We start from the raw sequence: 15,047 nt of genomic DNA, 5'->3' as shown, positions 1-15,047 counted from the left end.
TGTGCTTTATTTTGCTTTTTTACCAAAATGGCGTTGTGCTTTTTTCCCCAAAAGCGCGTTGTGCTTTATTTTGTTTTTTTTCGAAATCACATTTTGCTTTTTTTCTTGAAATCATGTTGTGCTTTTTTTTTTGAAATCGCGTTGTGCTTTTTTCCAAAATCGCGTTTTCCTTTTTTTGACTTTTTTCAGAAATCACGTTGTCCTATTTTTGACTTTTTTTCTGAAATCACGTTGTGCTTTTTTTTTACCGAAATTGCGTTGTGCTTTTTTTTCTGTAATTACGTTGTGCTTTATTTTGCTTTTTTCGAAATCACATTGTGATTTTTTTCGAAATCGCGTTGTGCTTTTTTTGAAGTCGCGTTGTGCTTTTTTTCAAATTCACATTGAGCTTTTTTTCCAAATTTGCGTTCTTTTTTTTTTGAAATCGCGTTTTAATTTCGAATTTGCGCTGTGCTTTTTTTCAAATTCGCGATGTGCTTTTTTTCCAAAATCGTGTTGTGCTTATTTTTTTGAAATTACGTTTTTATTTTCAAAATTGTTTGTTTTTTTTTTTTAATTGCGCTGTGTCCTTTTTTAAAAAATCTTATTGTGCTTCTTTTTTCAAAATCGTGTTGTGCTTTGTTTGGAAGTTGTGTTTTTTTAAAAATTGCATTGTGCTTTCAAAATCAAAATTGTGTTCTGCTTTTGAAATCCCAATTGCGTTTTTTCAAATTCGCGTTGTGCTTTCAAAAACAAAATTGCGTTGTTCTTTTCGAAATTGGGTTTTACTTTTGTAACAAAATAAGCGAAGCACACTGTTGCAGCTGCGCTTAGCGCAGCTGTCTAGTTTAATTATACTTCTTCGCAAATTTTTTAATCATGTGAAATGGATTAAAATCGTACCTATTTTCCACATGGAACATAATTACATAGAATTTTTTTTTGACTATGCAGAAATGTTATTGAAATACCTTACCCAGGATCGTCTTTTATTTCATCTGAGGCTAATTTCATCTTCTTTCATGAAATTTGTTTTGTGTAGATAAGGACTAGTACTCATTTTTTTTCAGAAAAAAAGTAACACTTGACTAAAAAAAAGGTCAAAAAGTTATAAGATGTGAGGAAAGCATTTTCATGTACAGAAAAAATCACAAGAAAAGACAGAATATTCCAATTAGGATTTGATAATTTTGAAGTCTGTAGAGACTTTTACAATTTTAGTAAAAAGGGAATTGAAGTTTTCTCTCCAATAGGGTGGTTCATGGTGACTTATTCGGTTGAACAATCGAGTATGATCAGCGTTCGGTAGAGGAGCCATTGATAAGAAGTTAATTTTTTTTGAAAAATGAACATTTTGAAATTCGATGTAAGTACTCCTACTTCTAGGAGATATTTTTAAATAAATCGATGATATTTCGAAAGTAGAAACTTCAAGCTTCAAAATGATTTAAATTTTATTACGATCATTTTAAGCTACTTGCAAATAAAATTTGATGAAAACTGTTTATTTCCGAGTGATTTGAAATGTTTGTTACAATATTTGAATTTCATTTCAACGTCAGTTTTCGCTTAATTTTGAGTAAATTATCGTCAAAAATATCTTGAAATGATTGGAAACACTTCTACTTTCCAAAAATCACGCTTTTGTAGCTCAATTCCACTTAATTTACCAAATTTGAGTTTTTCAGAAAGATGACTGGAATTGGCTCATTCCTATGTAAGTAAGAGATGACCACCTAAAAATGCCTACCAATATTTCAAAAACGAAGCAAAAATAAGCCACGGAGGTTTAATTTTTGAAAAATAGAAGCTTTTACGATCATTTTAAGGTATTGTGATCGAAATCCATTCAAAACTGATTAGGTACTTGAGAAGAGAAGGATCAGAAATCTTCGTTTACAAATTTTCATTGCAACGTTGGTGTTCATATTTCACTATTCAACTCTTCCCCAAAATAATCAGTTTTGAGCGGATTTCGTTCACAAATAGTTTACAATGATCGTAAAACAGCTTTTATTTTTCAAACATTAAACCCCAGTATCTTATTTTTGCTCTTACACAGGAATGGAAAAATTCTAGTCATCTTTCTTAAAAACTCAAATGTTACGAATCAAGTGGGATTGAGCTACGAGGGGTTGATTTTTGGAAAGTAGAAGTGCTTCCGATCATCTTGAGATATTTTTGAGGATAATTTGTTCAAAATTATGCGAAAACTGACGTTGAAATGAAATGCAAATGTTGTAAACAAAGATTTCAAATCACTCAAAAATCGACAGTTTTTAAGGAATTTCATTCGCGAATAGCTTAAAATAATCGTAAAAGCCTGTCCCTGTACTTTATTTCGAAAATGAAGCCACCATAGCTTATTTTTGCTTCATTTTTGAAATACAGGCTTTTATAGCGACTCACCTCTTGTGTGAAAATTGGCAAACTTTAGTTGAACATTTCATCTAGAAATACTCGATGAATAGGTAATAATAAAATTTAAATCATTTTGAAGCTTGAAGTTTCTACTTTCGAAATATCATCAATTTATTCAAAAATATATCCTAGAAGTAGGAGTAAATCGAATTTCAAAATGTTAATTTTTCAAAAAAATCAACTTCTTATTAATGGTTCCTTTTACATCATCAGCCATATTCATGAAAGCTGATCGCATAACTGAATAATTCGCCATGAACCACCCTATTCACTGCGCAGAGCTTTTTATAATAAGACAATTTATTATTATTACCTACAGGACCATTTCACTTCTGGTTCTTTTCCAACTTCTTCAAAATCATAGATAAGTTGATGAATGTATAACCATTCCGTATGCCATCTCATTGGAAAAACAATCTGACTTAAAAATAAAATAAGTTCATCGCCAGATTAATGTTTTGGAGTTTGTTGCTGCATTACTCCAATCGTCATCATCTACCAAAGATGAACCTATACATGACAAAATCCCAATCCTAATACGAAGTCGTATCAGTCAGTAATTTTATAATTATTCGTAACTGAAAAAGAAATCCGGCCGTTCAAAAGTATTCGAAGTTTGAAGTTACGAAAACAAGGCAAAAACGAGCTATGGACAGTAAGTATTGAACTTTGAACTAAAATTACTCGAAATTTTGAGTGGACACCTAGGTATTTTAATATAGCAAAATGTTCGTAATTTTATCCTCTTTAAAATGCTTCTTTACCGAAGGCTCTACCTTCAACCGTTCAAAAGTTCTTGAAGATCAAAGTTGAGGAAAGTGATTTCAACACATGTTTGAATTGATAACAGTGATAACACAATTTGAACATTTTGGTGACATTATCTTCAAGAACTTTTGAATGGTTGAAGGTAGAGCTTTCGGTACAGAAGCATTTTAAAGAGGATAAAATTACAAACATTTTGCTATATTAAAATATCTTAGGTGTCCACTCGAAATTTCGAGTAACTTTAGTTCGAAGTTCAATACTTACTGTCCGTAGCTGGTTTTTGTCTTGTCTTCGCAACTTCAAACTTCAAATACTTTTGAACGGTTGCTTCTACAGCTTTCGGTAAAAAATAATTTTAAGAAAGATGAAATTCCGAACATTTTGGCATACTAAAATATGCATAGGTTTACTGAAAATTTCGACAATTTTTAGTTTAAAGTTGACATATGTAGTATGAAAAAAGCAGTAAATAGAAGTAACTTATTGAATCGTTATGTGTATATAGGTAAGGAATTGCACTCATTTTTTTTTTCAGAAAAAAAAGTAACACTTGACGAATAAAAGGTCAAAAAGTTATAAGACGTGAGGAAAACATTTTCATGTACAGAAAAAATCACAAGAAAAGACAGAATATTCCAATTATGTAAAATCTGATAATGTAGAGACTTTGACAATTTTAGTATGTAAGATTATTGGACTTGTTCGAAATTGAGTGCACCGCCTCTCTAATCAGATTTTTTCTTCACAGATGGTGGGAGGGAGGAAGAAAGTTGGACAGAATCATTTTGCAGGCATCACTTATGCAAATTATTAAACGTTTGTGTGCTCATGCGTGCATTTATTGATTTATTAGTAATTTCTCATAATCACTCGATGACTTGATCGTTGAAATTGTATTTTAAATTTTCAAAGAACCCATCCGTAATTTCAAATTGATGGCAGTTCGCTAGTTTGGTAGATAGGTAACCTACTAAATTACTTTGTCTCATAAACACCAATCTCATTGAACAGACGTTTACTATTCCTTGAAATTGATACTTGAAAAAGTAACCTAGTAATCTTATATACCTACATATTACCTACGTAGATTCATATTGAAGAAAACATTACCCTGTCAAAATTCACATGACATATACGATACATTGAGGATAAATATGTAGTAATCGCGGAAAAAAATAACGGTTACTCGTAATAGCACCTAAAACCCGAATTATAGCACGAGATCAAAAGAAAAACATCACCAACACCGGTCTACTTATCATTACTCATACTATGTACCTCTACCTACCAAAGACAATAGTAAGCTGGTTGAATATCTGTGTGCGGACATATTAATTAAATTCGTAATACCTAGCCAGCTATAATCACTACACGACAATTGTTGTAGGTATGTACATTGTACATGTTATGTTAGAATCACTCATGCTGGCGAGGCGGAATAATTAATATAAAAACCGCCCAAAAGCTTACAAGTAGAGCGTATTGGATCAAACAAATACGACTAACTCAGCCACACGAACTTTAAACCTAGTTTTTCAACGTATAAAATATTTCTTTTTCCTCGCACAAAGACATCATCTTCGTATAGATACTACACAGCGGAAAAGAATGCAGAATGGTTTTTCTATTCTGCTCGCAATTGCAATATACACGCGAACCCGATGTATAATTACACGGAAATTCACACTGCTACGAAAAGAGAAATTAATACCCGAACCCTGCGTATCTCTGTATAAAGTGTACAAACTTGGTATACTGTGATTGCCATTATAAGCGTGTCAATGATTCGACGATTTCGAATTGATTCGAGAAATTTCTAGTTGTAGTAGGTAGCTAGGTACATAGTTGGTACTTTTGTCGTGGATTTTAATTTTACTTATTTGGCGTGTATTTTTTTCTTGCTATGTTACAGTCGAGTAAATTAGAAGAAGCGTTAACTCTGCAGTTACAAGGTCTCCGAGATCAATGTAATTTGAAAAAGTCTAGTCTACAAGATCACCAAAGCAGCTTAGAAGTTCTCAAAGAGGAGGTAAGTGTTGCCTGGTTTGAAGGGAAAACACAAAAACATATTGTAATAATAATCTATGTAGTTTTCTTCTCCCCCTCTCTCCATTTATTGATAATGGGTTCAGCCAACTCCCACAGCGTGGTCAAATTGAGCGAAAATTTTGCTAACCAGGTGATATTATACCTAACAGGTCATCTATAGCAGGAATATAAGATCCAAAGATTTCGATCGAATTCAGCGGAGACGTACATTCTGAGTTGAAAGTCACCTAGAAAAATTGTCAAGTCCGAAGGTGCTCATATGATGGGGTGATATGGATGCTAAAAAAGGGGACGTTTACGATGAAATCGGTGTTTTTTTCGCTCCAGCGCCTACACAACCTGTTTTGGGAAAAATATCGCTGCTCTAAAGCACAGCATTTGAGATTCTGCGCCAACTTTCAGGGCAATAATTGTCATCTAAATCGATCTTTGACTGAAATTTAGTCGAAAGTGGTCCAAAAGGTCAACTCTCATGTATTAACTCTCTACATAAATTTTTGTTGTGAACTCCCACCACCGCCCTACTCCTTCCGGAGATATCCCCCCCCCCCCAACAAATGTCAAAATTTCAATAATCGTATCTTTGAGAAAGATGCATAACAATTTTTCGGGTACAGACATTTTTGAAATTTTTTCATCTATATTTTCTTTGTTTTTTTTCAAGTTGAAAATTTTGATTCTTTTTTCAACTTAAGGGGGCGACATGACTGAATTTTGTTCAGAACTCTATGATAATACCCTTACAAAGGAAGTATACCAGGTGACACGACAAATTTTGAGCCGGACAGAATAGTATCGAAAGAGAACCCCAAAATTCAAGGTGCTGAATTTTATTTTTCGATTTTTGACGAATTTTTAAAAATTCAAAAGACCAAAAATGGAAAAAATCAAAATGTTAGCAAATTGACCTGGAAAGCTGAAATTAGATTTATACCCAATTGTTGACCCCTTAATTGATTCGATTAGTGATAGTTTCAAACCGTTCTGGAGCCTCCAGCAGATTTTTGGATTCTCCAGTTTTCAAAAAAAGTGCTGTAAGTTGGCATGGAAATGATATAAAGCACCTGTAAGACTCCGATTTACTGTCTTTGCAACCCTTGGTAGTTTTTCAAAAAAAAAAAAAAAAAGTTAAAAAATCATTGTTTGCGAACGTGTGAATGAAAAAACTTGAAATTTGGTTTGTACTCTATTTTTGGTCTCCCAAGTCGACTAATGTCAATTTCAACGAACTGTTCTGGTGCCACCTGCGGATGTTGATTTTTTCATTTAAAAGGAAAAAATCAGTAGAGAAAATTTTTGTTTATAATCAGCAAAAAAAATTTTTAAAATACGTACCTCAATCAATTGAAAGAGTCGCGAAGACAGTAAATCCGTGTTTACAGGTTCTGAATTTCATTTTCACCCTCCTTACAGCGTTTTTTCGAAAACTGCTGGAGGCTCCAGAACGGTTTGAAACCATCACAAAACGACTCGAAGGGTCGAAAATAGGGTATATACCAAATTTCAGATTTTTAGGTCAATTTTGTGAGATTTTGATTTTCAACCCAAATTTAAATTGTCTAAAATTCGTTAAAATTCAAAAAATGAATTTCAGCTCCTGAATTTCGGCTGGTCGTATATTTTGGGATACACTTCGATTTCTTTTTTTCTGGCTTAAAAATTGCTGTGTTATGCCTAAAGGTATCACCAAATTACCAGAAAAAAATTTCAAAATTTTATACTTGCAAAAAAAAAACAAAAAAATTCAAATGAAAAAATTTCAACGGACTACTGTTGGATAATATGAATCGTTTGAGGTTTTGATATTAGTGGAGAGGAAGGGGGTAATATCTTTGGGGGGGGGGGGTGGGGGGGATGTTAAAATTTTGTTGCGTGGAGAATTTTTACATCAGAGGTGATCTTTTACACCAGTTTTGATTCAATTTCATTCGAAGGCCGATTTTACCATCTTATGTAGGAGAAGGCCTTATTAGACGCAAAAGTTCATTTTTGGATTTTTGCCGAATTTTTGAAAATTTAAAAAATTTAAAAGGCTGATTCAAGGGACGATTTTCAAACTTCTTCGTGAAATGTAAATTTTTTTCAGTGAAGTTAACCAATGTAAAATGATTCCCTCAATTCAACTCCCACACATCAACAGTTGGTAGTTTTGGACTATTCTGGAGTCTCCCGAAATTTTTTAATCTTCTCCCACAAAGGCTATAGGTGGATAAGTATGGTGAATTTGCCCCCGAGAGCTTCAGGGTTGATATTTGCATGGAAGGTTGGTACCCTTGAGCACCTTCCGTCACGAAAGTTTCAGACCCCCAGACCCCCCCGTTTTTGAGAAACCCCCCCTTTTCTAAAATTACAATAAAAATTTTTTTCTCAGCCCCATGTGAACCGATTTTTTTAATTTTTTGGTATGTTGTAAACATCCATAAGAGGCATCCCCACAAAAAATTTCAACCCCCTCCCCCCATATTTTCCCCTCAAAATGGCGTTTTTTAGTTTTGTTTGCCCGTTTAAGCAATGATCATGATTCGGCACAAAAATGCGAATAGCATTTTTAAATGTATTTTTGACTCCTACAAAACATATATTTTTTTCAAAAAAAAATTTTTGGTGGGCCGTGGTCAAAAATTGAAAAAACCAACAGAGGGGGTTAAAAATGGATTCTGGTGTAAATCATTGTTTTTGGTAAACAAGGTGTCGTTTCCATATGAATCGAACCCCCCGAACACGAATATGACGCCCAATCTTATGCTACCCTCATCCACACCCCTCCAGCGCCTCTGCCCCCTTCTCAATTTTTACTATATCAAAAGTTCAGCTATTTTCGTAATATTGGTGTCGTTTCCAAATGAATCGAACCCCCCGAACACAAATATGACGTCCAATTTTACGCTACCCTCATCCACACCCCTCCAGCGCCTCTGCCCCCTTCTCAATTTTTACTATACGAGTATTAAAAGTTGAGCTATTTTCGTAATGTTGGTATTGTTTCCATATGGATCGAACCTCCCGAACACGAATATGACGTCCAATTTTACGCTACCCTCATCCACACCCCTCCACAGTGCGTCTGCCCCCGACTCAATTTTCACTATATTGAAAGTTCAGATATTTTCGTAATATTGGTGTCGTTTCCAAATGAATCGAACCCCCCGAACACAAATATGACGTCCAATTTTACGCTACCCTCATCCACACCCCTCCACAGTGCGTCTGCCCCCGACTCAATTTTCACTATATTGAAAGTTCAGATATTTTCATAATGTTGGTGTCGGTTCTATATGAGTCGAACACCCCGAACACGAATATGACGTCCAATTTTACGCTACCCTCATCCACACCCCTCCACAGTGCGTCTGCCCCCGACTCAATTTTCACTATATTGAAAGTTCAGATATTTTCATAATGTTGGTGTCGGTTCTATATGAGTCGAACACCCCGAACACGAATATGAAGTCCAATTTAGCTCTACTCTCATCCATCGCCTTTCAGGCTACAGCCAGCTCGACAATTTTTATTATTTGAAATGCTAAACCTATTTTCATAATGCTGGGTGTCATTTTGGCACGAATGGAAACCTCGAAACTTGAATGTTAAAGTTTGAACCTTGCGATGGTCATTGTTTTACGAGTTTTCAACCTTCGCGAAACATACTTTTAAAAGTAATAACAACCCGAGTAATTATTTGTAGAAGATTGATCAGAGTTGGTGAAAACATTTATGGTTTAGGTGGGGGCGGAGGCACTGTATAGGGTTGTGGTTGAGGTTAGCATAAAATTGGACTTCATATTCGTATTCGGGGTGTTAGATTCATATGGAAACGACACCAACATTTTGAAAATATCTGAACTTTCAATATATAGTGAAAATTGAGTTGGGGCAGAGGCACTCGAGGGGTGTGGATGAGAGTAGCATAAAATTGGACGTCATATTCGTGTTCGGAGTGTTCGACTCATATGGAACCAATACCAACATTACGAAAATATCTGAACTTTCAATATAGTGAAAATTGAGTTGGGGGCAGACGCACTGGGGAGGGGTATGGATGAGGGTAGCAAAAAATTGGAATTCATATTCGTGTTCGGAGGGTTCGATTCATATGGAAACGATACCAACATTATGAAAATAGCTCAATATTTAATATAGTAGGAATTGAGGTGGGGGCTAAGGCACTGGAGGGGTGTGGATGAGGGTAGCGTAAAATTGGACGTCATATTCGTGTTCGGGGGGTTCGATCCATATGGAAACAATACCAACATTACGAAAATAGCTCAACTTTTAATACTCGTATAGTAAAAATTGAGAAGGGGGCAGAGGCGCTGGAGGGGTGTGGATGAGGGTAGCATAAGATTGGGCGTCATATTCGTGTTCGGGGGGTTCGATTCATATGGAAACGACACCTTGTTTACCAAAAACAATAATTTACACCAGAATCCATTTTTAACCCCCTCTGTTGGTTTTTTCAATTTTTGACCACGGCCCACCAAAAATTTTTTTTTGAAAAAAATATATGTTTTGTAGGAGTCAAAAATACATTTAAAAATGCTATTCGCATTTTTGTGCCGAATCATGATCATTGCTTAAACGGGCAAACAAAACTAAAAAACGCCATTTTGAGGGGAAAATATGGGGGGAGGGGGTTGAAATTTTTTGTGGGGATGCCTCTTATGGATGTTTACAACATACCAAAAAATTAAAAAAATCGGTTCACATGGGGCTGAGAAAAAAATTTTTATTGTAATTTTAGAAAAGGGGGGGTTTCTCAAAAACGGGGGGTCTGGGGGTCTGAAACTTTCGTGACGGAAGGTGCTCAAGGGTACCAACCTTCCATGCAAATATCAACCCTGAAGCTCTCGGGGGCAAATTCACCATACTTATCCACCTATAGCCTTTCGATTCCATGTGGAAAGGCCAAAAATTGCCCAAAAATGAACTTTAGAATCGGTAACTTTGGTTGGTGCTTATTGAGAGCACCCTCTCTGCCGTTTTAGGTGGTTATCGCAAAATTCCAGGATCAGTGCTGGTTCAAAAGTGAATTTTTGGGTAATTCTTAAATTCCAGAAAGAATAAGTGGTTTTTTTGGCGAGATATCTTTTGGTATGTCTACACGAGCGGACTTTTCACAGTGATTGGAAGTTTCTGAAAAAAAATTACCTAAATATCGCTGGAGGTTCTAGAATGGCCCAAAACTAGTAGGTAGGTATAGTTTAATTTTTGATGTGCGAGAGTTGGATTGAAGGAATTATTCACATTGATTCACCCTGCTCAAAAAATTCATGTTTCTCGAAAAATATTAGAAATCGTCTCTTAAAACAGATTTTTAAATTTTTTTGCCAAAATTTTCCAAAAATACAAAAATTAAAGGTAACTTTTGTAATTTTGGTTACTGGGGTTTCAGGCGACATGCTCACATTATGTTCTTTCGATTTAGCTTTGTTTTATTCAAATGGAAGAATGTAAGTTAAAAAGGCTCCTTTCCCAGTAGACCATAAATGTGGTTTTGGATTTTGATGACCAATGGGCCATGTTTTGGGAAGTGGACCAATCTTCTCAAAACAGATTAGGTAAGGCTAGAGTGAAAAATTGGATGATTTTTCTTTCGAAAATGCCCTCTGTTTGAGGATCCACATCTTTTCTCCAGGGGTACGAATCTCTAAATCTGAAAAATTTTCTTAGTGACTTTCAACTCGAAATAAAACTCTTTGCTGAATTTATTCAAAATCCTGATGCCCAATTAAAAATTAAGTGTTTGATTTTCCAATTTTCATTTTTGGTAAGAAATGAATATTAATTTTTGTGTTATTCTTGCAGCCCTTCTTCCTTGCCTCAAGGCAGATATTATAATAATTTAATACGAGCATGCGCAATTCTAATTCGATTCATTTATTCCAGATACAATTAATGTCCGAGAAGAAAACGGAGCTGGAAAAACGAATACACAGCATACAAAGCGATCGAGATGGACTGAGCGCAGCGTTAGACGAAGCAACAGATCGCATCATGATGCTAGAAAGGCAAACACGAGAACAAGAGATCCAGGTAATTCGACGCAGATTAGCGTGCAACAATACGTGCGAAATTTAGCTATTAGCAAGATGATAATTATTATTTCGCATGCGTTGGCGCATCATGAACGTCAAAATAAGAAAAAAATTAATTCTGCCTACATTCTCTCGTATAGTTATCCTATACATGTGCCTAGATATATGTAGAAGTAGACGAGGTATAGAGGTACATAAACCCACGAGTTGAATTTTAATACGGAAATTTGTTTCGTGTGTCTAGTTGAGGGTTTGTAAACGCGAACTGGATGAATTACGATCGGTAAATGGTACTTTGGGTAATCGCCTAGAAGCACTCGGATCTCTCGGTAATATCGGACATCGATCGTTGCTTAGCGAGATGGAATGCGAAGACTCGACATTGTCGCCTACTGACGAATTACAACATGTTAGTGAACTCTGCTCTCTCTCTCTATGGACCTCTCTGCGTGGTGGTTCTTTAATCGTTTGGGCGAATTAATAATCGATTTATATGTATTTCCAGATGAAAAAGGAAGTGATCGGTGTGCACGAACGAGTGAAAATACTTTGCATGCAGTTGAAACATCGTTCCAGAGAACCTCTAGATGCGAGTCAGCTGAATCATTTGCCCATATCTGTGCAGCAAGTCAAAGTACGTTACTGTTTGTTTAGATTCGTCGGAGGATGACTTTTCTGGAGATACCTGTCTAATATTATACCTATCATGTACTGTAATTGATAATGGGGTGTTTGCAGGTTGGCATGCTGACGGCTGTAATTCAAGACTTATGCGATTTAGTATCCGACCTAGGTGGAGACTATTCGACCAGTAGTGTCAGCGTTACTGAGCTTGAGATAGACTTGCACAGGGCTAGAGAAAGCATCGACAGGATGACTAAAGAGCTCGAAGATAAAACCGAAGAGCTGAAACGTCGTTCGGAAACGATTCTTGAATTAACCAGCAAAGTGAGTATTTTGAAAAGAATATCGAAGATAGTTGTGCCGAATAAAGCAGTGTTCTTAATGAGGACATTGAAAAAAATCAAATACATATTTGTTTTGATTCATGAGAAAATTTAAAAATTTCCATAACTTCGAGCTTGAACTGAAGAGGGGCCAAACGTCGACCAAGAAATCTGACATTTTTTCTACGCTTTATTGAGGTCATTTTGCCATGATTTTGTGCTAGACTCCATCAAAACTCGAAAAAAAGCAAAAAAACGACCCACTGTACCGATTTCCAAAAATTAGTTTTCAATTCAAAAAAAATATGACTCATCACAAAAAAACGTTTTTCACTTCTTAAAAAAAAATATTTAAAACAAATACGTAAGATAGGTACACTTTTCACCTGAAAAAATATTGTTTTTTTACTTCTCGAAATAACGTTTTGCCCTCACTTTGCTCAGGTTTGTTTGGTTTTCATTTTGAAAATTTAAATTTTTTAAAACTTGGCATTTAAATTCTAAAATTTTAAAGCCAAAAAAATGAGCAAATTTCTGAAAATTAGGTACATAGTTTTTTACCTCTTGAATTTTTGAACGTTTTTGCACTCTCTTCACTCCGCTATTTTTTATCCCTTTCCTAAACTAAAAAATTCCATTTTGAAACTTCCAAAAATTCAAAAAGGAAAATAACAATTTTTTTATCAATGCTTAATGTGAGTATTGGTAGGTAATAATCATCAATACGTAAACTTGTTATTTCATCTCTAGGTAATTTCATTTTAGAAATTCGTATTCATCATTTTATTTAACAAAATTGGTATTTTTTTTCTTTTACTGATCACCAAATTTTTGATCACCCTCCCACCCCCACACCTACCTTGAAAACCCACTAGTTTTATTCCAGTCAGTTCAATGAAAAATGTCTGGTAATCTTTCAACTCTCTGGATGCTCCTGCCTCCAATGCTGTTTTCATTCATTGGATTAAACACTTCATTACAACATAAAAAGAAAAGTACTGATGTCCTCCAAAAAAACTCTTCAAAAAATAATTACACCCCGCCCTCTCACCGATTTCTAATGAACTTACTCCATGAACAAGAGGTAAAAATTTCAGTTAGAAAATGTTGTGATATCATGGTGGAATCCACCCATAACAAAAAATACCTACCAATTCACCAACTGAACCAGATGGTATGAGACAAACTATGAAACAGCTAATAATGAGCCAAACATTTGGGGCGGACAGATCCCTCAAATAAGTTTGATAATTTAACCTGACTCTGGAGTATGAAAGATTTGTCAGCCCCCAAATTTTTGGCTCAAGCGAATCTAGACGTTCGAACTGCCCCCCGCGGAACGATGAGCAGGAACTTTTCCAAACAACATGTTGTATTTTCCCTTTCAACTAAATTTTTCACGTTAAATTTTTCAAAGATAATTCAAATTTTTCGCTTCGATGAAAATTATTTCTGACGTTGAGTATTATTATATGCATGTCTAAACCTCTCGGCTCAAACAATTTTTGGGAAGGTTTTACATCCGATTATATGTCGATACTGTAGTACACAGACGTGCTATGTCCACTCTTTCAAATTTTACAGGACAGGTGTTGCAAGTTTTTCACCTTGCATCACTCTGGTATTAACGATAAAATGGAACAACTTGGACTTTTTTTAGACTCTCCAACTATTGTAGCAGTGACTTGAAAAATAATTTTCTAAAAAAATCCATCAGCAAAAGTCTTAATAACATTTCATTAAAAAAAAAAGGACGAACATGGCACTTTTTTGCATTAACAAGGTGCTGTATTTCTGGATATACATATGTACTTATCATCGTCTAATTCGAAGATTTTTGGTAATAAAAAAGATGCATGGTTGCACTTTTCTGTACAAATTTACTCAGAAATCAATCATTGGAAATAAAGTTAAGTATTGTACAATCAGTGTATTAGGTGGTTTCAAATTTTTTATCTAATTTTGTGGAAATTAGAAATTTAATAACGTCGTCTGTATGAGTGAGTACTTAATTTGAAATGTTTTAAAAATTTATTTTTCATTTATTTTTTTTTGGAAATTTTGTATTTTAGAAGTAATTTGAAACACAATTTTTTTGGAAATTTTGTAGTTTGAAGACAAACGCAAAATCCGAAATTATTTTGAAATTGAGTTGCTTGGAGTGTAGTTTAGAGGCATAACAAAATCCGAATTGATTTGAATTTTGTAGTTTGGTGGTAAAATGAAATCTGAAAATTATTTCCAAATTTTGTAGTTAAAATGTTGGTAATTAATGTAAGATCTGAAAATTATTTTGAAATTTCATAGTTTTGAAGTCGAATGTGAAATCCGATAGTTACCTATCTCAAAATTTCCAAGCTCAGAGATTTTGAAAAAATCCGGAAATTATTTTGAAATTTTGTTCCTATAAGTATATATGTACCTAGTTCTAATTTCTGGCACCATTTTCAATATTTCTTCAACATTAAGGTAGATATTACAAATAATGTGCATTGGTTTATTTTGTAGCTGAACGTTTGCGAAGCTGAATTAACCGGTGCCAAAGAAGAACGCGACAGGGCGCGAGCTGACATGAATGATTTGGACACTTTGGCCAAAGACGAGATCATCAAGAAAGCGTGGGAAATTCGCGACGGTGCTGTCGAAAGGAAGAACGCCACACAAGTTGAACTGGCTCGAACTCGAATCGATCTTCTTCAAGTTAATAGTCAATTAATGGAAACTATTCGTCAAAAAGTCGAACTACGTCAACAACTGGAACAGTTCGAGGTAAATATCGTGATTTGCATACAGCTAATGTTTATCAACACTCAACAGGGTTTCTTTTCGTATTACATAGGTACTTATG

General features: G+C 34.9%; 2 protein-coding genes across 3 annotated transcripts in view; one reads left to right on the top strand and one right to left on the bottom strand.

Moving 5' to 3' along the window:
* Window positions 1–15,047, bottom strand: part of LOC135833207 (membrane-bound lytic murein transglycosylase B-like) — a 161,087-nt gene that overhangs the window by 94,477 nt on the left and 51,563 nt on the right. The gene's annotated exons all lie outside the window — the stretch shown is intronic.
* The window catches only part of LOC135833204 (bicaudal D-related protein homolog), a 99,566-nt gene that overhangs the window by 83,510 nt on the left and 1,009 nt on the right, over window positions 1–15,047 (top strand). Inside the window, exons 3-8 of the mRNA XM_065346889.1 lie at window positions 5,081–5,197; window positions 11,104–11,250; window positions 11,497–11,661; window positions 11,758–11,886; window positions 11,991–12,200; window positions 14,708–14,968. Of these exons, the coding sequence (XP_065202961.1) occupies window positions 5,081–5,197; window positions 11,104–11,250; window positions 11,497–11,661; window positions 11,758–11,886; window positions 11,991–12,200; window positions 14,708–14,968 (1,029 nt within the window). The remainder of the gene's footprint in view (window positions 1–5,080; window positions 5,198–11,103; window positions 11,251–11,496; window positions 11,662–11,757; window positions 11,887–11,990; window positions 12,201–14,707; window positions 14,969–15,047) is intronic.

Source organism: Planococcus citri, chromosome 1 (assembly GCF_950023065.1).
Source record: "Planococcus citri chromosome 1, ihPlaCitr1.1, whole genome shotgun sequence".
Lineage (NCBI taxonomy): Eukaryota > Metazoa > Arthropoda > Insecta > Hemiptera > Pseudococcidae > Planococcus > Planococcus citri.
This window is presented reverse-complemented; position numbering and strand designations above follow the sequence as displayed.